The sequence below is a fragment of the Euprymna scolopes genome, chromosome 18, assembly GCF_053919585.1.
Source record: "Euprymna scolopes isolate OS-2025 chromosome 18, ASM5391958v1, whole genome shotgun sequence".
Lineage (NCBI taxonomy): Eukaryota > Metazoa > Mollusca > Cephalopoda > Sepiida > Sepiolidae > Euprymna > Euprymna scolopes.
In genome coordinates this window covers 123,691,384-123,716,443 of record NC_136499.1, presented here as the reverse complement: position 1 = coordinate 123,716,443, position 25,060 = coordinate 123,691,384, and the positions used below count along the sequence as shown (strand labels likewise).

General features: G+C 35.4%; 1 protein-coding gene across 2 annotated transcripts in view; it reads right to left on the bottom strand.

The window, feature by feature from the left end:
• Nucleotides 1-25,060, bottom strand: part of LOC145297797 (ankyrin repeat domain-containing protein 27-like) — a 118,399-nt gene that overhangs the window by 37,344 nt on the left and 55,995 nt on the right. For both annotated transcript variants that reach the window (XM_080144083.1, XM_080144085.1), the window contains exons 15-21: nt 22,349-22,538; nt 21,382-21,521; nt 20,641-20,733; nt 17,452-17,560; nt 17,161-17,321; nt 12,695-12,868; nt 8,490-8,630 (exon numbers count right to left, since the gene is read on the bottom strand). In XM_080144083.1, coding sequence (XP_080000209.1) covers nt 8,490-8,630; nt 12,695-12,868; nt 17,161-17,321; nt 17,452-17,560; nt 20,641-20,733; nt 21,382-21,521; nt 22,349-22,538 — 1,008 coding nt within the window. The remainder of the gene's footprint in view (nt 1-8,489; nt 8,631-12,694; nt 12,869-17,160; nt 17,322-17,451; nt 17,561-20,640; nt 20,734-21,381; nt 21,522-22,348; nt 22,539-25,060) is intronic.

Here is a 25,060-nt window from a genome sequence, read left to right as displayed (position 1 = left end):
TTATGCTGTTACTTTTGCACATGTAAGTTAATTTATTTGGTTTATCCTTATAAGGAAGAGTATCTGTTTATGGCAGGCACTATATTAAGATTGGGTGGGCTATTTTGAAAGCCATAGAAAATAGAGAACCTCTCTGCACCCAATGATAATCATGTAAGCCATTCAAGATGCTCTCAAATGTGTGCAACTGGTCTGATTAATAGTGTGAATGTGTTTAATGGAAGCAGAGCAATGCATGTAAGAATGAGATGCACATCCTGTGGTCATTGCTTATTGTAAAGCTGGTTATAGTAAGATGGCGTAAGTTCTCACACTTTAACCTACCCCAGAATTGGCTGAAGGTTTTTAGAAGGAAATGAGAGCCATACTGAATTTGGTTTGTAAGGAGGTCCTGGACAAATGTTTGTTATGCATGCAGTAATGCACAGACTTAAAAATGTGTCATATTTTTAATAATAAAATGTTTTGTGATGGAAACAGTGATTGAACACCTCAAGCTTTCATTGGTCACTTGTTATCATTGGCCAGGTTTTATAGCCGTACAATAGAATGGTGTGGATGAGAGCTTGATAGATGCGGATTTTAGTATCAATTTCAGTTCTGGACCAAAGCTGAGATAAAAGATTGCAGGAAGCCATCATTGTTTATGCGATTGTTGCGATCTTCCTCTTCTTGACCTTCTCATTAATTGTGTAAAAAAAAAAAAAAAAAAAAAAATATATATATATATATATTTTGTCCGCCCACTCACCCCTCAAAATAATCAATCCAGACAGATTTTTAATAAATACTCTATCAGGTAATGTTATAAGGGGACAAAGTTATACAAATTAACTTTTTAAAAAAGTGAAAAAAAATAAAAGATTGGTCAGTATTTTCTACAAAATCTCAATGATACATAAATTGTTGGTGACAGCGTATATAAATTATGATTATTATTGTTAATAATTACATATATTATTTGATATGATAGGCCATAGTTAGATGAATCTGCTCTTCAAAAATTATTTACAAGAGATGCATCGCAAATCTGAGAGAACATTTCAGCATCCCCTCTTTGGAAGTTATCCTGCGGCATGAATAATTGAGATGGTTTGGGTATGTGATGACAACCACTGGCAACAAACAATGTTGTCCTTTGATGTCAGAGGCCAGAGGCATATACCACGACCAGCCAAAGAAACGATAGTTAGAACAACAACAAAACTAACCTCCACGCTTTAAATATCACAGCATTTAATCAAATGAAGAAGAGTTTGGAGACGGAATGCGTTGTTGTGATAAGTGATTTTCTCTATTAATTCGCATTTTTTATTTTAAGATTCAAATATTAATAACTACATTTTATTTCAGTATTTAATTTATGTATTTCTGTTGTATTAAATGCTAGCTTTAAAATTTTTTTTTTTTTTTTTTTTCTCGTCCATAAATGTTTATCTACCAAGTTGATCTTAAATATTGTATAATCAATCCATTATATTATCATTTTCAGTCCCCCACCTCTAATTTCTGGCTCCCATCTTATCTCGCAATTACTTATAACGTCACCAACTAACCTTCGGAAGAACCCCCCCCCCCCATCCGATTTTGTTTTATATCATAAGTTGCTTAAAACGTGATTAGTTAAAGTTCAGAATAAAATCACGCTTTCTCTTAACGGTTAATTTAAAAAAAAAATCTTCTGAACGCTATTAAAAGTTAAATTCTTCACTAGTTTGGAGACGGAATGCGTTGTTGTGATAAGTGATTTTCTCTATTAATTCGCACTTTTTATTTAAAGATTCAAATATTAATAACTACATTTTATTTCAGTATTTAATTTATGTATTTCTGTTGTATTAAATGCTAGCTTTAAAATTTTTTTTTTTTTTTTTTTTTTTTTTTTTTCTCGTCCATAAATGTTTATCTACCAAGTTGATCTTAAATATTGTATAATCAATCCATTATATTATCATTTTCAGTCCCCCACCTCTAATTTCTGGCTCCCATCTTATCTCGCAATTACTTATAACGTCACCAACTAACCTTCGGAAGAACCCCCCCCCCCATCCGATTTTGTTTTATATCATAAGTTGCTTAAAACGTGATTAGTTAAAGTTCAGAATAAAATCACGCTTTCTCTTAACGGTTAATTTAAAAAAAAAATCTTCTGAACGCTATTAAAAGTTAAATTCTTCACTAGTTTGGAGACGGAATGCGTTGTTGTGATAAGTGATTTTCTCTATTAATTCGCACTTTTTATTTAAAGATTCAAATATTAATAACTACATTTTATTTCAGTATTTAATTTATGTATTTCTGTTGTATTAAATGCTAGCTTTAAAATTTTTTTTTTTTTTTTTTTTTTTTCTCGTCCATAAATGTTTATCTACCAAGTTGATCTTAAATATTGTATAATCAATCCATTATATTATCATTTTCAGTCCCCCACCCCTAATTTCTGGCTCCCATCTTATCTCGCAATTACTTATAACGTCACCAACTAACCTTCGGAAGACCCCCCCCCCCCATCCGATTTTGTTTTATATCATAAGTTGCTTAAAACGTGATTAGTTAAAGTTCAGAATAAAATCACGCTTTCTCTTAACGGTTAATTTAAAAAAAAAATCTTCTGAACGCTATTAAAAGTTAAATTCTTCACTAGTTTGGAGACGGAATGCGTTGTTGTGATAAGTGATTTTCTCTATTAATTCGCACTTTTTATTTAAAGATTCAAATATTAATAACTACATTTTATTTCAGTATTTAATTTATGTATTTCTGTTGTATTAAATGCTAGCTTTAAAATTTTTTTTTTTTTTTTTTTTTTTTCTCGTCCATAAATGTTTATCTACCAAGTTGATCTTAAATATTGTATAATCAATCCATTATATTATCATTTTCAGTCCCCCACCCCTAATTTCTGGCTCCCATCTTATCTCGCAATTACTTATAACGTCACCAACTAACCTTCGGAAGACCCCCCCCCCCATCCGATTTTGTTTTATATCATAAGTTGCTTAAAACGTGATTAGTTAAAGTTCAGAATAAAATCACGCTTTCTCTTAACGGTTAATTTAAAAAAAAAATCTTCTGAACGCTATTAAAAGTTAAATTCTTCACTAGTTTGGAGACGGAATGCGTTGTTGTGATAAGTGATTTTCTCTATTAATTCGCACTTTTTATTTAAAGATTCAAATATTAATAACTACATTTTATTTCAGTATTTAATTTATGTATTTCTGTTGTATTAAATGCTAGCTTTAATTTTTTTTTTTTTTTTTTTTTTTTTTTTCGTCCATAAATGTTTATTTATCTACCGAGTTGATTGCAAAAATAGATTACCTAATTGTACTCATTTTTAGTTCGTGGGAGGGGAATCTATCACCATACTTTCCCTTAAACAGGTCCGTTGGACTCTTATTAAGTACAATACTTAATAGTTATTTTTTATTTTTTATTTATTTTTTATTTTTTTTAATGGAGAGTAGAAAACGCATTGTGGATGCGTTATCGGCAGCTCCTGTTACTCTCGCTTCTTCTTATTTGTCCCTCAGTCCTCATTTTTAAATGAGTGATTTTTCTGACAAAGGGAGAAGAAAAAGCTGTTTTCTAGGTTGGCAGTATTTTTGCGCGAACAGTTGGCAGAGTTGGTGGAAATTTTCTGTTTCTATGTCTATCCTTGTAGCCATGTCACTAGTAAGGGTGCTGGAGGTAAACGTTTTGTCTGGGCTGACGTTATCCGCCTGATAGTCAGGGACCCGAACCTTGGATTAACCACTAAGGAGGCTGTCCTATCAGCAGGTGCAAAGTACTGGGGCTGCGGTATTGCCATTTGGTGAATGGAATCTGGACCATGCAGTAGCTTCTGGTGGGGCCTCTCGATGCCATACTAGTGGGTAATTGTTACGGCTTTACCTTATCATGTGGTACAAAAAAAAAAAAAAAAAAAAATTCTTCGTTTCTTTTTCTCTCTTAGTTTCCCCTCTCTGTCCTGCTCTAAGTAAATCTGTCGACCTAGTCCACAAATTCCAAAATTTCATCATGACAAGTTTCAAGAAAAAATACACGATTAAACCCGGTTCTCCAACTTCCAACGTAGACCCCTACTACCATGTCTCCTTCTCCAACATCAGGGGTCTACGTTCTAACCTTCCAGAGGTTGAAACCCAATTACAGGAGACTAAACCAGACCTTTTATTTTTAAGTGAAACTGGCATTGGACAGGCTATTTCCCTTGATGAGTTTGCAATTACAGGATACTCTAACTTAACTTCTAAATCTGACCCCCAAGATCGCCATGGGCATGGAATATGTGCCTATATTAAAGATAGCTTTCCATGTGGGAGGGACATCTCCAGGGAAGATCCTAACTTACCTTATATGTGCTTCCGGGTTGCTTTAGCTCACACTACTGCATTTATATTTACTCTCTATCGCCCCCACAACAGCGGAGTTACTATCTTTCAAAGCATATCTGAGAAAATTGACCAAGTCCTTTCTACTTATCCTTCAGCTAACATTCACGTATGTGGAGACTTCAATGTTCACAACGTCGAATGGTTGACCCACTCAAACAAGACCGATGATGAGGGGAGGTTCTGTCATGATTTCTCCATTGCCTATGACCTCACTCAGATTGTTCAGGAACCTACCCGTGTGCCCGATAATGACGGCCAGTATGCGAGCCTACTAGACCTTTTTCTCACAACTTGCCCTGAACTATGTTCAGTTTCTGTTCTGTCGCCTTTTGGATCTTCCGACCACTCTGTTGTATCAATTAAGATAAAAATGAAATGTAATAAGTCCCCAGACGTACCTCTTCATCGTACAGTATATCGATACACTAAGGCTGACTGGGATAGCTTCCGTACATTTATATCTGATCTACCTCTGCATTCCATGTTTAAAAAGGATGTGTCCTCTATAGTATTAGACCTAACTGAATGGTTAATTGTAGGTATTGACCATTTCATACCCTCTAAAAAATTTCAGCAAAAACCTAACAGCCAGCCATGGTTCTCTCCAGAATGTGCTGCTGCCATTGCGCACAGAAATCACTTTTTCCACTGCTTCAAACGTAATAGATGTATGGAAACTAAAGCCGTTTTCAGGACTGCCAGCAACCATTGTAAGAAAGTAATAAGGAACGCAAGAGAGTTGTATGCTCAATCTGTTAAGTCCAAAGTAGCTGAGCAGCGGCTTGGTTCCCACCAGTTTTGGCAAATAGCAAACAGAATCCTGAACAGAAGAGTGTGCTCCATCCCAACTATTATCAATGGATCTGAGGTAATCTCGTCAGCATCAGACAAAGCCAAACTCTTTGTCAAGAACTTTGCAGCTAATTCTACCCTTTGCGACCAAGACCGCCAACCCCCAATATTTCCTCTTGTATCAGAAAACACGCTATGTGATATACGTATATCTGTACGTGATGTTGCCAAGCTAATCAAAAACCTTGATTCCAGTAAAGCAACTGGCCCTGATGGTATTCCAATTATAGTACTCAAAAAACTTCAACCTGAACTAGCGCCCATACTTACAAAACTGTTTAAACGTTGTCTTAAGGAGAATAGTTTCCCATCTCCCTGGAAAATCTCATCAGTATGCCCTGTATTTAAGAATTCAGGTGATCGCTCATCCCCCTCTCAGTACAGGCCAATAAGTCTCCTGTGCGTCATGAGTAAGTTGCTAGAATCTGTATTAAATACAGAAGTAATCAAACATCTCAACAAAAATAACCTTCTTAGTGACACTCAATATGGTTTCCGTTCTGCTAGATCTACAGCAGATGTCCTTACAGTTATATCGCATAGGATTAGCAAATCTCTCGACGGTGGCAATCTTTCTAGGGCAATTGCTCTTGACATATCTAAAGCCTTTGATAGGGTATGGCATAAAGGTTTACTTCATAAGATCGCTAGCTATGGTATAGCTGGAAAAGTCTTCTCAATTATTAAATCATTTCTTTCTGATAGATTCATAAGAGTAGTAGTTGAGGGGCAAAAATCAGAAGCTCACAATATTAATGCCGGTGTCCCTCAGGGATCCATCCTGGGCCCAACTCTTTTCCTGATCTACATTAATGATCTTCCAAATCATATCCTTACATCATTTGTAGACATTTATGCTGACGACACTACCATTTATGGTACCACATCTAAGACAGTAAACGAGCAAGTTCTCTCCAATTCTCTCTCCTCTGATCTTGAGCACGTAGTACAATGGGGAAAGGAGTGGCTGGTTACTTTTAATGCATCTAAAACCAAGCTTCTCTCTTTACATCATCAACATTCTAATCCACATTTGTCATCAATTGAAATGAATGGCTCTCGTCTTCAGGAGGCCTCAAGTTTTGACAAGCTTCTGGGCTTGACCATTACTCCTGATCTTAAATGGAACACGTATATCAAATCTGTTGCCAAGGCCGCTGGAAAAATGGTGGGATCTTTCTATCGATCCAGTAGATATCTCACTGCTGATGCTATTCTCTATCTATATAAGAGCCAGGTACGTCCAAGGATGGAATACTGTTGCCACATCTGGGCAGGAGCTGCTAGAAAGAACTTGTCCTGCCTTGATAGAGTTCAAAATAGACTTCGTAGCCTCGTAGGAGATGTCCTTTTCTCCTCCTTGCAACCTCTATCTCACAGAAGAGATGTTGCGAGTTTGTCTCTGATGTATCGTTATTTTCATGGAAAGTGTTCAACTGAGCTTCAATCTATGGTCCCCCCTCGCCAAACTTTCACAAGAAACACTCGTCTAGCTGTAAACACTATCAATAATTTCCCCCACTCTTTATCTGTGCCTAAACCTAAACGTAGATTCCATGAACAAAGCTTCTTTCTTAGAACTGCACGCCTGTGGAATTGTCTTCCGTTTTCCTGCTTTCCGGCTGACTACAATATGGTTTTGTTCAAGTCTAAAGTAAATAAGTTCTTGATGAGCCGTTCCATATAAGTTATTAAATTTACCAAATTTTCATTACTAATGATTACTATATTGACCAACTTCTACTGTACACTCTTTAACCCTTATCCTTGAGTGGCCTCTTGGCCTTGATAATGTGGTGATGCCTTTGTAAAAAAAAAAAAAAAAAAAAAAAAAAAAAACATGCGCAAATTTAAACATTCATAGACCAAAGTCACTTAATTTTTAACCTTTCATATCCATCTCTCAGTAGCTCAGATGGTAACACTGGAGAGATAAATATCAACTAAAGCTGGAGCGCTAAAAGTTCTGGTTTTGATTCTAGCGGATGATATGCAAGTCATATTTTTTTGACAACTTTTGAAATCATTATTATATGTCGGATAATAATCAATTAGAGAATTGGCTCTATAATAGTAAATAAGAAATCTTCATGAATTAAAATATAATATTTATGCATATTTTACGACTGGGCAATCGCATGGCGACCTATTAATATCAATTGCATGGCTTTTCTATTTTTTCTCTACAATGGTATTGCATGGTTTTTCTATTTTTTCTCTATAATGGTATTGCATGGTTTTTCTATTTTTTTTTAAATCTACAATGGTATCGCATGGTTTTTCTATTTTTTTAAAATCTACAATGGTATCGCATGGTTTTTCTATTTTTTTAAAATCTACAATGGTATCGCATGGTTTTTCTATTTTTTTTAATCTACAATGGTATCGCATGGTTTTTCTATTTTTTTTAATCTAGAATTTTTTTTTTATTATATTTTGCAAGGAAGGGATACTTTGGAGTGGTGATGTATTAATATCATTAAAAGAGTTTAAAAACAAACATTGTTTAAAAAAATAATAATAATAATAATAATACATATACTATTCAAATGTCATGCAATAGAAATCTATACGAAAATTCATGCCCAAACATTGAAGCATTCTTAAAGATATTTTAACAGGCGCGATAGAATCTACTCACATTTGCTGGATTCAGCGATCCAGTGTCTGACTGCAGGAAGGAGAAAAACATTCGTTCAAAAAGGGAGAAGAATTTTCTTGAAATTTAGTTTAAAAACAAAATTGAAAAAAATCAATTTTGGAATCATTAGACAAAAATTTTTGTGATTTCGATGACCCAAAAGGTTCATATTTTTATGAATATCACTTAATGTATTCATTTTTTTTTTTAAGGACTTAAGGGAAAGAACACAGTATAATTGCACACAATGATTTGTAATGTAATTCATTTTGTTGACTAAGGAAAAATGTCTCTACTGTAACAGTTTTCTTAGCTGGTAAAAATGTTTTCAGAAATAAATTCAAGTGAAATAAAATGTATTTCTGCCAATAACAGAAAACAGAAACTAGCAACAAAACAAATCAAACAAAAAAAGGCTAGTCTGAATCAGATATCAACCTATCAAGTGAAATTCTATTTGGGTAATACTTTGAAAATACACTAAAATAACTTCATATGTTTGTGAACACCATCGAGTCAGAAATGGATATATGAAGGACTTGAAAAAAAAAAAAAAAAAAAAAAGCAGAGAAAATTGCATTAAAAAAGGTTATTACCTGTTGCAGAAGACTGCAATTCTCACACTGACATAATGGATGGCACATGCTCTGTGTGCTCAGCTCACTTTCCAACTTCTGCTGCAATTCTGGTTGACTTCCAGATTCTTCACTCGAAGATAATCCAAGGTAGAAACGCACCTTCAATCAAAGAAAGTGTTTCAAAGTGATAAAAAAAAAAAAAATGGTTTTAAAGTGTAGAAATATTACTTTCTTTTTTTTTTTTTGTGGAGAACGTTAAGAATTTCCAACAGAAATAAAAAAAGTATGAGTGAAAAAGCAAAAATAAAATGGATATGTTTCTAAACTTCAACTAAATTCTGATCATGCAAAAAATAGAGATTCATACAAATTTTAAATTCCCATTTTTTTCCTAACCATTTATGTTTCGATTTGTATATAAGATGTACCGGCAAAATCTGACATGATAATATTCGCAATTAAACATTAAAGTTGTATATGCACAGACCCGACAATTTAGCTCATTTTCTCCTCCATTTTTACAACATTTAATCCTCGTTTACATTTTAACCCTTATTAACTTTAATAAATCTTTTGTTTAATGTCACTTTTCCCTTGTTTGGAGATTGGACATTTTCAAATCTGTTGCCAAGGTCGCTGGAAAAATGGTGGGATCATTCTACCACTCCAGTAGATATCTCACTACTGATGCGATTCTCTACCTGTATAAGAACCAGGTACATCCAAGGATGGAGTACTGATGCCACACGTGGACAAGAGCTGCTAGAAGCAGCTTATCCTGCCTTGACAGAGTGTAAAATAGACTTCTTGTCTAGTGGGGGATGCCCTTTCTCTTCCGTGCAACCTCTTTCTTACAGAAAAGATGTTGCGAGCCTGTCTCTGCTCTTTCGCTATTTTCATGGCATGTGCTTGCCTGAGTTCAAATCTATGGTGCCCTGTTGCCAAAATTTCATAAAAAACACTCATCTAGTTGAAACCACTATCAATAATTTTCCCCGTTCTTTATTTGTGCCTGAACCTAAATTCCATGAACAAAGTTTCTTCCTTAGAACTGCACACTTGTAGAACTCTTCCGTTTTCCTGCTTTCCAGCTGACTATAATATGGTCGTCTTCAAATCCAAGTAAACAAGTTCTTGATGAGCTGTTTCCTTAAGTAATCCAATTTACCAAATTTCCACTGCTAAAAGTGACAATATTTTCCCATTGACTACTGTACACTCATTAACCCTTATTCTTGAGTGACCTCCAGGCCTTGATAAGTGGCAATTCCTATGTAAAAAAAAAAAAATAGTATAAAATGTAGCAAAATCTGACATGATACAGGCAATAAAAACAAAAGTTGTATATGCAGAGACCCGACAATTTATTTATCAACAGAGTCACATATCACATGTTTCATTGAAATTGCCAGCACAGATGACCATCTAAAGAAAGTTGTGAAATGACTCTACATTGCACTGTAGAAAACCTACTGCTGATTTTATAAAATTATTTTTTATTTGCTTGAATAAAAGTTTAAAATTCAAAAGCCAAGCATCATGGTTCAATTGTGGTCTACACAGAAAACATTCATTTTGAACGTGCCCCTGTTATATCAAAGAACTAACTTTTGATTTTATATGCCAGACCCTTCTGCTTGTGTGGTGATAAACATTCTCAAATGCACTTGTGATGTTAGGTTGTATAAAAGTGTTAAGTTTGGTCAAAATCAGACTGTAATTTCTTTAATGAGATTTTTTGATTATCGATGCTTATTGGAGTTATTATGGCACAAAACCTATCTAAGAATACTCCCAGACACATGAAATACATTTGTGTGAAATTAAAAAAAAAAATCAGACCAGTTGTTTTGGAGTCCATAGGAAACAAACTCACACACAAAGTGCCTATATATATATATATATATATATATATATATATATATATATATATGTGTGTGTGTTGGAAAGATTAATCAGAATCAAGAAATAAAAAAAAAGAATTGGAACTTTTAATATATTGGAATCCTGAGAAAATTGTGCCTTCTTTCCGATGCCAAAAACGATTCTTTTAATTGTTTCTTTGGTTTGTATTTATTTAAAAGTTAATTTTCCATTACTGCCACTAAAGATAAAATGGTAAATGTGTATTGATTTTAATCTAAAATCAAAATCTATAGATCATCCACACAAATGCATTTTTATGTTCATCAAAAATATATCACATGGATTTTTATGGTAATTTAAAAAAGCAACTGTACAAATAAATATTTAGTATTATATTGGAATTTGAAATTTAAGACAGAACCAGTAATCTTCCCCACTCTTTATCTGTGCCTAAATCAAAACGTAGATTCTATGAACAAAGCTTCTTTCTTAGAAGTGCACGCCTGTGGAACTCTTTTCTGTTTGTCTGTTTCCCACTTGATTACAACTTGGATGTATTCAAGTCTAACATAAACAAATACCTGATGAACTGCCCCCTTAAGTAAGACATTTTATACTAATGATTACTATGATACTATCCCACTGATTACTGTACATGCAATAACGCTTATCCCCGATTGGCTTCCAGGCCTTGATGAGTGGTGACTACCATGTAAAAAAAAAAAAAATTGTATCAGGAAAAATTTTGGAACTGTCCCATCACTAATATAGGCACACACTATATATATATATATATATAATAAAAAAAAATAAAAAAAACTACTACCAGTTCTCTGAAAAAGTGTAAAAAAAAATTAAAAAAAAAAAAAAAATTGTTGTCAATATGCATATACAACTTTTATTTTTATCTTATTGCACACTAGCAAGGTTACATGGCATTGCCCAGGTGTGGAGAGGTAGTGTAGTAAGGAGTCAATACAATCAGAAAAAAAAAATAGAAGCTGCCTGGGTGTGTGTGAAAAAAAAAAAAAAAGTTTAAGTAAACGGTAAAATAATTCAGTTTTTGCTTTAAAAAGAAAAAAGTCCCATTACGTAAGCCTCAACATAATTAAAAAAAAAAAAAAAAAAAAAAAAAAGAATAGGAGTAGGCAGGCTCAAACCTGTAACGAGAAGGAAGACAGGAAGCTGAAAAAAAGCAAACATGACAAACGACTGCCGTTCAAATTGAGGCTAGTCATTGCAAGTGTGTATGATGACTTTGCAAAAATGTTGATGAAAAAGTGACCCCTCCTTGTACAAAACTGTCCAGTTGAGGATGAAGGAATAAACGTTTTTGGCTAATTTTTTGATATTTGTTGTCCAAAGGATGGAGCTTTAAAACGATGCCAATCTCGTCAGGATCTATCACCTCTGTCAAAAGTTTTTGCGAGATATACAAACATACACATATGCACATTTTGCCTTATATATATAGATATACTAGGAGAGGGGTACCCGGCGTTGCCCGGGTGTTTGGAGGTGTGTGTGGTTTTGGGTGAATCAAAACTCCGAGGGGGGGGGGGGGATTAAAATAAAAAAAAAAGTTTTGGTAGGTGAGTATGAGGATCGAACCCGAACCCGAACCCTTGAGGCGAAGTTGGAAATTAAAGTGTGAAAAAAAAAAAAAAAAAAAAGAATGTGCGAATTTAACCATTGACCCACCGCGGGATACTAACGGAAACACGTTTGAATTTATTTAATTACTTAGATTTGGCAGGTGCACGTTTTAATGACTTAATGAGGTCAACTTTGACTGAGGGATAGTATTTCATTTACTGTGGAAAGCTTTTTTTTATTTTTATTTTCCCAAGATGTTGGTGGTGGTGGTGGTGGGAGGGGGATCAGCTCCCCTTGTCCAATTTGAATAGCAATTGTTTGATATAAGGAAAATATTTCCATATTGATCAAAGCTGACTGCTTTTGGACATTTCCGCGGATAGACGGAAAATACTGCCAGAATTAGTGTCGCTTTTATTATAGGAAAAAGACTAATCTACATGCGGCGAGCGATTAATGTTGAATATTTATCTTCCCGAAGTCGAGCAAATTAAATAGACAGGCGAACTCTGTTGTTAACTCGGAGATATTATGATTTCTATGTGATATAAAAAGTTTTAAGAAGTTGCGAGCTGACCGACCGCTTCTCTGAAAAAAGCCTTTCTTGGACATACACAAAAAGCAAACATACATACACACATTTTCGCTTTTATATATAGATATATATATTTACTTTTTGCCATGATTTTGTCATATTTTGGTGTATCATCACAAAAAATAAATGCCAATTAAAAAAAGAAAAAGAATAAAATAAGTCTTACCAATTGTAGATCCCCATTTTTGATAGCTTTATACAACTTCTCCTGCTGTCTGTATTTGGTTGGGTCAAAAGTAGAATGGGATAACTTCAAGTATGACGGTGTACTTGATAACGAGGAGGAGGAAGCCAGCGAGGAAGTGTACGATGAGGCCTTCTTACTGCGATCATTTGACAACTGTAATTAGAAAAAAAAAATGTTTAATTTTAGAAGTTTTCAATAGGTAGCTAATCTGAACAAGTTTGGAGACAACAAATACAGTTTTCGATCGGTAGCTAATCTATATAAGTCTTGAACTGTAAAAATTTTTAGATAAAGAGCAAAAATCTTTTTTTGTGTAAACAACCTTCAAGTCCAATGTAAACAAGTTCTTGTTGAGAAGCTCCTTATAATAATCCAAATTCTACCCAATTTATACCATTAATGATTACTACACTACCACCTCACAGTTATTAACCCTTAGGCTTGAGTGGCCTTCAGACCTTGATAAGTGGTTACTCCCTTGTAAAGAAAAAAAAAAAACGAAATATTATTCTAACAAATCCAGTATTTTTATAGAACGATTCCGGTTTCTGGTTTTTTGCTAGCAGAACATGGCTCCATTTGATTGGTCAGTTCCTATCGCCAGTGTCTATAACTAGAAGCTTCTTTCTTCAACCATACCCCATAATTATATAAAAAGTATTGCAACATTATCAATATTCAATATTACTCATATTCATTTCCAATCCAACTTCCAGTTACAAAGAAGGAAAAGATGGTGAGCTATGTGGAGAGTAAAGTTTAGATGGTTCAGTTTCTTGGCATATACAGTTCATCTTTTACAAGCATATATGAGGATGGTAAGAATCACAGCTCGGTATACTTAGAGTTTGGTCTGCAGAAAAATTCCTCTATGCTGTCACACATCTGAGACATCCAAAGGCAGCACTGGCCTTGGTTATCCTGCAATCAACTTCGTCTATGCGTACTGCCCTTGATAGAATACTGTCCATGTAAGCGACAATTACTCCTGATCTTAAATGGAACACATACATCAAATCTGTTGCCAGGGCCGCTGGAAAAATGGTGGGATCTTTCTATCGATCCAGTAAATATCTCACTGCTGATGCAATTCTCTATCTATATAAGAGCCAGGTACGTCCAAGGATGGAATACTGTTGCCACATCTGGGCAGGAGCAGCTAGAAAGAACTTATCCTGCCTTGATAGAGTTCAAAATAGACTTCGTGGCCTCGTACGAGATGTCCTTTTCTCTTCCCTGCAACCTCTATCTCACAGAAGAGATGTTGCGAGCTTGTCTCTGATGTATCGTTATTTTCATGGAAAGTGTTCGACTGAGCTTCAGTCTATGGTACCCCCCCCTTACCAAACTTTCACAAGAAACACTTGTCTAGCTGAAAACACTATCAATAATTTATCTTTATCTGTGCCTAAACCTAAACGTAGATTCCATGAACAAAGCTTCTTTCTTAGAACTGCATGCCTGTGGAATTGTCTTCCGTTTTCCTGCTTTCCGGCTGACTACAATATGGTTGTCTCCAAGTCTAGCGTAAATAAGTTCTTGATGAGCCGTTCCATATAAGTTAGCAAATTTACCGAATTTTCATTACTAATGATTACTATATTTTCCAATTTCTACTGTACACTCTTTAACCCTTATCCTTGAGTGACCTCTTGGCCGTGATAATGTGGTGATGCCGGTGTAAAAAAAATAAAAAAGTAAACTTGTCCACAGCTTTTAGGTTGGTTCCACGAATTGATATCTGAGGTTCAACATAACTTTTTCTGGGCGTAGGCTGGTACGTTACTTTGGTCTTCTTTAGATTAATAGTCAGACTGGAATTGTCGCAAGCCTTAGAAAAACGATCAACAATATATTGCATGTTTGGCTCTGTGTTGGCATTGAGGGCACAGTCATCAGCAAAGAAAAGGTCTCGTACGACGGTGGTCTTAATCCTGGTGACAGCACTAAGTTGTTTCAAGTTGAACAATTTGCTAATGTCCACTTGCATACATTTATAATTGGCCCAATGGATACCATCATTGACTGTGGAATCAATTATGCCAAATACAAATCATACCACATCTATTGTGATGATTTATACAGTAATACTGTTCCTCGGATATAAGTAAAATACAACCAGTGGAACTCTTCTGTCTGCCTGTTTCCCACCTGACTACAACTTGGATGTCTTCAAGTCCAACATAAACAAATTCCTGATGAACCGCCCCCTTAAGGAAGACACTTTATCAAATCTTCAGTACTAACGATTACTACGATCCCATTGATTACTGTACACACAATAACCCTTATCCCCGAGTGGCTTACGGGCCTTGATAAGTGGTGACTTCCATGTAAAAAAAACTCGTTTGGAATTAATTGTATACAATGATTAATTTAAGACAGATTGTTTTTGACATTAATTAACCCCCAAAAGATTAATTTGCTGTTGAACAAGCAAACTGGTCACTGGAATAAGTTTGGTATGCAGTGTTAAAGTAACCTGCATTAATAAATGTAATAGTGTCGGATCACTGTAGTTTTCTCTCTTCTACAAGATACATAGTTTGTATATTTTATTTATTTACTAGCATTTAAGCCCAGCATTGCCTGGGTGTTTGGAGGTGTGTGTTGAGCAAAAAAAAAAAAAAAAAAAAAAAGTGGTAGTAGGAAGGCAGGCTTGAACCTGTACCGCGAAGGAGGAAAAGAACGGGGGAAAAAACATGACGTCTTTGCTGTTACGACCACTAGCAAACCGGAAGTGACATAGGTTTAAATTAAGGCTAGACAATCAAAAAGAGGGGATGACTTTCGAAAATATTGGCGAAAAAAGTGACCCCTCCCTGTTGATAAGTGCCCAGTTGAGGGTGAAGAAAATGTTTTAGCCAATTTTTCAGTATTTGTTGTCTGAGGGGTCGAGCTTCAAACCGATACTGATCTTGTGAAAATCCGTCGCCTCTGTCAAAAGTTTTAGGCAGACATGCAAACGTACATACATTTATATATTGGTAGCTCAAATTTTCGACCCAAACTGATTAAAAAGCTTGCCCTATCTCTGAATACCCTTTATGCAAAATTTCAAATGTTTAAACCAGAAATTGTCTGAGTAATTTGGTAGAGACTGCAGAGCACAATTTTTTTTTAACTTTGACCCCTATTATGACTCCTTAACATTTATTGTTTTGGGTTCAAATCAAGTTATTAAGTTAGATGCATGTCCAAGGAACCTATATCTAAAATTTCAATTGTTTATTCCCAAAATTGGCAGAGGAGTTTTGTAGACTTCTCAAAAGTCAAATTGTTGAACTTTGACCCCTTAACAACCAAATTTCTGGCCCAAAGCAGATTGCAGAGATTTTCCCAAATCTCAGTACCCTGTATATCAAATTTCGAGTCTGTAGACTGAAAATTGGCAGAGTTATTGTGTAGGGAAATGTACACAGACAGACACATAGACAGACACTTTCACAGATATATAGATTTGCGGACTATTATCCTCAACTTTTTATAGCTGTTGTTTAACGACGTTTCTGCCAACTATTCCTCTGGCCTTCATCAGGTTGTTAATCGTGACGGGATAGGGATGCTGAACCATTAACTGTATCTTTGTATGTATTACTGAATTATATGAGTAATTACAGAAGATACAGTTGAAGATTCAGCATCTCTATCCCATCACGCTTAACAACCTGACGAAGGCCAGAAAAATAGTTGTTTGAAACGTGGAACAACAACCATAAAAAGATGAGGATAAAAGTCTGCAAATAGATAAAACATTTAATATCTGTTTCTCAATTTTGAAGAACTTTTTTCCAATGGCTTAGTGTTGTGTTGTGCCCCATTCTTGTCCCAAAATGAGAACGGTGTTGCAGCACAAGTAAAGAACCAAAGCATCCTTTGTGCAAACTCAGTGCGTTGAGCAGGTCATACATCCCGCATGCCTGATTCAAGGTTCCCAAAACAGCTCCTTTACAGTGAACTGTCCAAAAGAAAAAGACCTGCAGAAGGACAGCAGAAATGGTTCAAGGACAATCTGAAGGTCTCCCTCAAACAGTTCGATTTGTATTCTAATTATTGGAAAAACTAACTCAAGACAGATGTTCCTGGCGTGCCGCAACTCACAAAGAGGTTACAATTGCTGAATCTACACGCAATGAAGAACGCAAGAGAAAACAGTGACATTAGAAAAGACAGAGCAGTCAACATCTCTGATACAGAAGTATCGCACTGGTATCCAACATGTGGGAAATATTTCCGAGCTTGAATCGGGCTAACCAGCCATCTTCGAACCCACGGAACGATTGCATGGTCACGATCATCTTCGCAAGTGATAGATAAACATCATCAAAGTTCAGATATTAGGAATCTCACATTTTGGTTCTGTGACTAGGATAAATCTCAAAAGTTCTTGTTATTTGGTAATTGGCTTTATCATCGTTAAATAAAAATATTCAAGAGAAACTTACATCGCCTGAACTGAAGGTCCATCTCGATGTGTCATCTACCCCAGCTTCAAGGAGCAGCTGTTGGACATGTGTGTTGTGTGCACAGTTCATGGCAGTTTGTTTTTTTCTGTTGCGTATGTCCGTACGGGCATTATTTTCAAGCAAGGTTCGCACAATTTCTTCTGTAATATAAGAAACAGCTTTTATTAGCAGAGTATTTGAAATAAAGAAAAACATAATATTGAAAAAAGAAAACAAAAGCAGCATTTTTTAAAATAAATTTCTAAACAGAAATATTTTGAGATTACTTACCAAACCCCCATTTGGCTGCCAGATGAAGAGGAGTATCCCCTGCATCATTGGATGCGTTGATATCTAATTTGCCATTGCCGCAATCACTGAACACAAGGCCCTTCACACACTGAAGAAGGGAGAGAAAGAGAGGAACATCATCTTTAGTATTTCTAACTTTAATATTAAAATTAACAGAAAATAAGGAAGAATCCAGAATTTTTTCCTTAGCATTTATCTCCCTTTGTCAGACCGTTTTGGTCTTCCTGACAAAAGGAGGGTAGGCCTGTAAATTCACCCTTGTCTGTCCGTCTGTGCCTGTCTGTCCATGCTTTTCTCAACTATGCCTTGGAATTTTTTGAAATTTTGCACAAACATTAAGCATGATATGAGTAAAAAAGTAACAGAACGGATTTTCTGGGAAAACTCCGGTTGCCCCCATAGGGGTACCTTTTGGGTTAAAATGGCTAAAATTGACACTTTTGTGCTTATTAAAACAAATTGATGCCTTGGCTTTTTATAAAACATTCTGAAAAATTATAACTAACTGATTTCTATATAATTTTGTTTGTCTATACTTCACGATAACTCTAGGGTGTGCCCTAGTGGCTCTTTTAGGGCCAATAAAAACACTATTTTGGGGACTATTTTACCATATTTTGTCAAAATTTTCTGTGTATGTCTATTTAGCAGTTTTGCATGGTGCTGAACTCAAATTTAAATATGTTACGGCCTTGGGGACTTTTGGGGCTGAATGGGGGGGGGGGAAATGGACATAATCATTTCTTTTTCTGTATGTTGCAAAACTCAAATTTACATATGTTAAGGCCTAAAAAACTGCACCGTTTGTTCATTTCATTTTCACCAAGATTTGACGTCCTTTGGGGACTTTTGGGGCTAAATGGGGGTGGGGGACACACAAATGCTTAACTTTTTTTTATGCCTTGTTCACTGTGCACTCACGCGGGACCATGCACACTACATTTGTTTCTTAGGAGATTCCTTCTGACTTGTCACCACCTGAGGCTTCCAGTGCTTGTGCCCGATCAACTTAGCTGCCTTCTTCATGACTTATTGTGCAGTCTTCTATCTAAGTATCTCCACAATTTGAGCATCATCAGCAAGACATTTCTTATCTAACAAACTGTTTATCTGTTCTTTAATTTTATTAAACTTATGACTCTAGTTTATAGTGAACTTCTCGTCTTCATTATTCATTCACGTGTTTCTGAAACAATGGTTTTATTTCTTTTCAGTTTTACCTTTGTTGATGATCAGTAAAATATATATGTTTAAAATATAACATGCCTCATATTATTAGTTGTCGATAAAAGTTTTTGTTGTATTTGAAAAGTTCCAATTTAATTGGTTCAATTAAGCGTAATTTGCAACAATTAATAAGTCACTTATTTCTTATTGAGTTTCTGTCTATTACGCTGACCCTCTCTCACTAAATGTTACCACCATCCTTATTTTATACAGTGCTCATCACTCTCCCTTCCCCAGTCTCTCTCATATTCTCTCTGCGTTCATTAACAGTAAGAAACTATAAAAATACATTACAGTAGTCCGTTATAAACAATGGAGAATATCACTACAAATATTTGCAACAAAATTTTGGTTCTATTTTCACCAAATTTCCAACTTTTTTTCACATGTTTTTTTCACCATAACTAATGTTTGTGCCAATTGTAACCCTGATGTGCGCCCCACGACAGATCGCTGACTCCCAACGTCGTGTACCGTGGATTTTTCGTTCATAGCCGGATCGTCATTTTCTCACTGCTGACTGTCGGTGGGGACACACGCATGGTTTCACAAAAGTACAAATATGAACAAAGAAAGGAAAAACACAAACGCCAATGTTCACATATAAATTGACTTGTTAGTATGTGTGTCTTCTCCCCGTCCTATTGATGTTACATTCGTCTATCTATTTCACTGTTTAACTGTAGTCGTTATCAACTACCATCCGTCGTCTAGCGCATCTAGATCTCAACTGCCTGTCTCCTCTGTTTTGGTCTCTCAGGTCGCCCACCCCACCCTGGCTACCAGAAGCAGTTCTTCCCTGTTTTATAGGTTTCTATTGTTATTGTTTGCTATTTCCTATCTATTGTTGATTGTAGGATATTTCCGATTTCTTTGTTTATTCCAAGCTATTTCCTATCTATTGTTGATTGTAGGATATTTCCGATTTCTTTGTTTATTCTAAGCTATTTCCTATCTATTGTTGATTGTAGGATATTTCCGATTTCTTTGTTTATTCTAAGCTATTTCCTATCTATTGTTGATTGTAGGATATTTCCGATTTCTTTGTTTATTCTAAGCTATTTCCTATCTATTGTTGATTGTAGGAAATTTCCAATTTCTTTGTTTATTCTAAGCTATTTCCTCTTTGTCTATTGCCTGTCTCTCAGCACTTAGTGGCTCAAATCCACCCCACAACTCGAGAATGGTCTACTGCGAACCAGTCACCTCCCAGGACTTGTGTAGAATAACAAACCATCGGAAACTGTTCTGAAACTAAATATGGCTTACACTTCTAGAGGTTATGGGCCCAGCACACTTCCACTGTGCCACTCTGCTTACACAAGATAACTGTCTACTGCGAACCAGTCACCTCCCAGGACTTGTGTAGAACAACAAACCATCGGAAACTGTTCTGTCTACTGCAAACCAATCACCTCTCAGGACTTGTGTGGAACAACGAACCATCGGAAACTGTTCTGAAGTTAAACATGGCTTACATTTGAGAAAAGTGTGAACAGACGAACGGAAGTGAATTACTAGGTCCAACAATCCCTCTTTTGTTGGGGGACTAATAACTGTTAGAGCATAGTGTCTAGGCCTTTCTCCATATTTTATACGTGATACCCAGCATCTAGACAGAGTTCAATGATTGACTGATCGAATGGTGCATTATCTATTGGATCTGCCATATCATAGTCGACTAAAGAAACTTAACCTTTTTCTCCTTTGAGCATCAATGATTATGTAGTAATCTTATTTTGGCTAATAAACGGTCATATGATATAGCTCAAGAACCTATATCAACACCAATTTTGATTGAACCAGGGGAGGGATGCTTTCTCTATCCCTGGACCTTTGAAAAGACTTCAAGAGCAACTTCTATTTCACAACTGAACAGATCCTGACGACTCTTACGTAGATCTAGAAACATTAGTAAATTAAAATAAAAAACAAACGTACTTCTACATGTCCATTGGCAGCACACAGATGCAGCGGTGTGTTGCCATCATTGTCTGTGAGTTCCACACTGGCACCAAAATGAACCAGCAGCAGCTGACGATACAAAAAAAGAAAAAAAAAAAAATATGAAACGTCTTTGTAAATCTTAAATTGATTTAGAAATAAACACATAGATTTTCCAATATAATAATATAACATTATATATATATATATATATATATATATATACACACACAAAAAGACCATCTGTTAGCTCTTGGATCAGTATTTGTTATATTATTAAACGTGGTTGAAACCATTTTCGAGTTTCCAAACGCGATTGAAACCATTTTCGAGTTTCCAAATGCGCTTTAAACCATTCTACAGTTTTCAAATGCGCTTCAAACCATTGTAAAGTTTTCAAATGCGCTTCCAACCATTTTCAAGTTTCCAAACGTGCTTGAAACCAATAAATGCATAGCTAATTAATTTTCCATCTTTTTTATTGAAAGACTGAATTTTAATTCCAAATCAACAAAAACTACCCACAGCCTGGGAAGCAATTACAGAAAAACAATTTTTATTTCTCATTTTGGTAATTTGGTGCAAAATAATAAACTGATTGTCATGGTGTCATTGGTGATATACTCAAATGTTGAGGAACTTTGTAGATGAACAGGGTAAAAAAAACAAAACTTTAGCACTTAAGATTAGATATATTTAAATCTTGTGTGGAGAGAAATGGGATTTTAAACAACTCACCATCACACTCTGGTATCCCTTCTGACAAGCAAGATGCAGAGGAGTGAAACCGAGATAGTCTGTAACGTCGAGAAGAGCACCATGGTACACCAAAATATCAATCAATTGGGCATGGCCGGAAGCAGCCGCCACGTGGAGGGCTAAAAATAAAACACAAGGAAATGACTAAAGATAAAGACATTTTAATGAAAAGAAAGGGGAAATAAAAATGGAAAGTTTTGTGAAACAATCAGAAAACATTAAAGAAATGCATTGATTGTAAGTATGCCAATGTTTGTCAGTGAGAGAGGAAAAAAGGAGGAAAAAGAAAAAAGGAAAAGAAAAAATTGAAATGAAAAGAGGAAAAAAGATGGAAAAGAGGAAGAGAAGAAAAAAGACAGAGGATAGAAGAGGAAGGATACAAGAAAAAGAAATGGCAGAAGAAAAAAGGAAAAGAGAAAGGAAAGAAAGAAAAGCAAAAAACAAGGAGACAAAAAAAAAAGAAAATAAAGAAAATAAAGTGACAAAGGAATCAGATAAAGAGATAAAAAAGGAGAAAAGAAAATAGAAAAAAAAGAAAAAAGATACCAAAAGAAAAAAAAACAGAAATTAAAAAACAAAAATAAAAGAAATGTAAAAAAAAGAAATTAAAAAAGGAATTAACAAAGAAATAAAAACAATTAAAAAACAAAAAAAAGAACTTAAAAAAACAAAACAAAAGAAATTAAAAAAAAACAAAAGAAATTAAAAAAAGAAATTAAAAAAAGAAATTAAAAAAAACAAAAGAAATTAAAAATAAACAAAAAAGCAATTAAAAAAAACAAAAAAAAACAAACAAAAAAGATACCAAAAGAAAAAAATTAAAAAAACATCAAAAAAATATAGAAATTAAAAAACAAAAAAAAATTCAATAAGAAAAAGAAATACCCTCCCCCCCCAAAAAAAAGAAAAAAAAAAAAAAGAGATGAAATAAGACAAAATGGCGTACCTGTATATCCTCGGTCATCTCGAGTGGAGGCAGTGACCAAACTAGAATCGCGGCGTGTTTCCCGCATCATGATTTCACATTTATCACACGAACACAAAGGATGGCAAAGTTTCTGACGAGCTTCTTCAGCCATCTTGTTTTGACGATTTAAAAATGCCTTGACTGAATTTTCATCACCAGCTTCGACATGCTGAAAATATGAACAAGAAAATATTTTCAGATTCAATTTGGCATCACGGAAGTATAGAGTTTAGACTCATTATTCAGCAATTAGAAACAGAATTGTACAGATGAGGCTAATATAGGTGGAATGTCTCCTCACCCACCTCATGCCATCCATGGACTGATCGATAAAATTCAAACTCCTTTCTGCAATTCAATCATATTGTAATATGGTCTTTACACTTTGACAGTGTCGTTACATGCCAAATAACTCGGACCTGCCAAGTTGTCTTAAACTTTGTTGCAATGGAACAAACAAGCTGAGCATGTGGGGTCCCCTTCCATGAGTGACTAATGTTGGAGTAAAATTTCAAAATTTTTCAAAAAAAAAAATTCAAGCCATTACGTTTAACTCCCCTAAAAATCATACTAGCATTGTCCACGCCATAGTGAAGAAAGTACTTGGTAAAATTTAGTTGTAAAGTTACGCACTCCTGTGAGGTTGAAAGTTCAATCCTCAATGTGGGTGACATTTAAAGTACCATAGCAAATTACTTAGGACTTATACCTAGTCATGGCTGACAGAAGGAGAGTATGCTACTTCCATGGATTAAATAAAGTGTTCCTTATAAAATTTCACGCAGATCCCTTGCTCCCCCAGTTCGACAGAAAGATTCCAGAGTTCAATAAGATACACCTGACGAAGGTCAGCAGTCACAGTGGCCAGTATGTTGTGTGAATAGCTCTCAAGATGAAAACAGTAACACGAAGAATCCAAATAATACAAATATTCAAGTTCTTTATATTTTTTGATATTTAAAACCCGAGGCGAAGTTGGAAATTAAAGTGAAAAAAAAAAAAAGTGTGCGACATTAACCATTGACCCACCACGAGATACTAACGGAAACACGTTTGAATTTATTTAATTACTTAGATTTGGCAGGTGCACATTTTAATGACTTAATGAGGTCAACTTTGACTGCGGGATAGTATCTCATTCACTGCGGGAACGCTTTTTCTATTTTTATTTTCCCCAAGATGTTGGTGGAGGGGGGGGGGACCAGCTCCCCTTGTCCAAATTGAATAGCAATTGTTTGATATAAGGAAAATATTTCCACATTGATCAAAGCTGATTGCTTTCGGACATTTCCGGCGATGGCGACCGGAAAAATACCACCAGAATTCGTGTCGCTTTTTATTATATGAAAACCCTCATCCACATGCGGCGAGCGACAAATGTTGAATATTTATCTTCCCGAAGTCGAGCAAATTAAATAGACAGGCGAGATCCGTTCTTAAGTCGGAGATATTATGATTTGTATGTGATATAAAAAGTTTTAAGTTGCGAACCGACTGACCGATTCTCTGAAAAAAGCCTTTCTTGGACATACACAAAAAGCGAACATACATACACACATTTTTGCTTTTATATAGATTACTAGCATTGAAGTTTAAAATGAAAAAGTCAAGTGTCATGTTTTAATTGTGCTTTAAACAGAAATATTCCCTTTGAATATGCCCTTGCCATATCAAAGAACTTACTGTTGATTTTATATGTTGGGTCTTTCGGCTTGTGTAGTAATAAAACTTCTCAAATGCACTTGTGATGTTAGGCTGTGTAAGATGTTAACTTTTGTCCAAATCGACTGTTCCTTCTTTCATCGGATTATTTCGATTATCGATACTTATCGAAGACATTCCGATACAAAACTTATCTAAGAACACTACCAGGCAGATAAATACCTCTGTGTGAAATTTCATGAAAATCGACTCGAGGAAAGAACTCACTCACACAAAAGTTCCTTTTATATAATAGCAAGGTGGCTTGGTTTTGGGAGTTGGATGGAGAGAGTGGGGCTGGCATCGATTGAAATGAATGGCTCTCGTCTTGGGGAGGCTTCATGTTTTGACAAGCTTCTGGGTTTGACCTTTATTCCTGATCTGAAATGGAACACGTACATCAAGTCTGTTGCCAAAGTTGCTGGAAAAATGGTAGGATCCTTCTACTGCTCGAGAAGATATCTCACTACTGATGCAATTCTCTATCTATAGAAAAGCCAAGTACGTCCAAGGATGGAGTACTGCTGCCACATCTGAGCAGGAGCTGCTAAAAACAGTCTATCCTGCCTTGACAGAGTACAAAATAGCTTAGTGGGGGATGCCCTTTTCTCTTTCCTGCAACCTCTCTCCCACAGAAGAGACGTTGTGAGCCTGTCTTTGTTTTATCGTTATTTCCATGGCAAGTGCTCGTCTGAGCTCCAATCTCTGGTCCCCCCTCACCAACTTGTCATGAAAAACACCCATCTAGCTGAAACCACTGTCAGTAATCTTCCCCACTCTTTATCTGTGCCTAAATCAAAACGTAGATTCCATGAACAAAGTTTCTTTCTTAGAAGTGCACGCCTGTGGAACACTTTCGTTTGCCTGTTGATGTCATCAAGTCCAACATAAACAAAATCCTGATGAACTTAAATCTCCAATACTAACGATTACTATGATATTATCCCATTGACTACTGTACACGCAATAACCCTTATCCCCGAGTGGCTT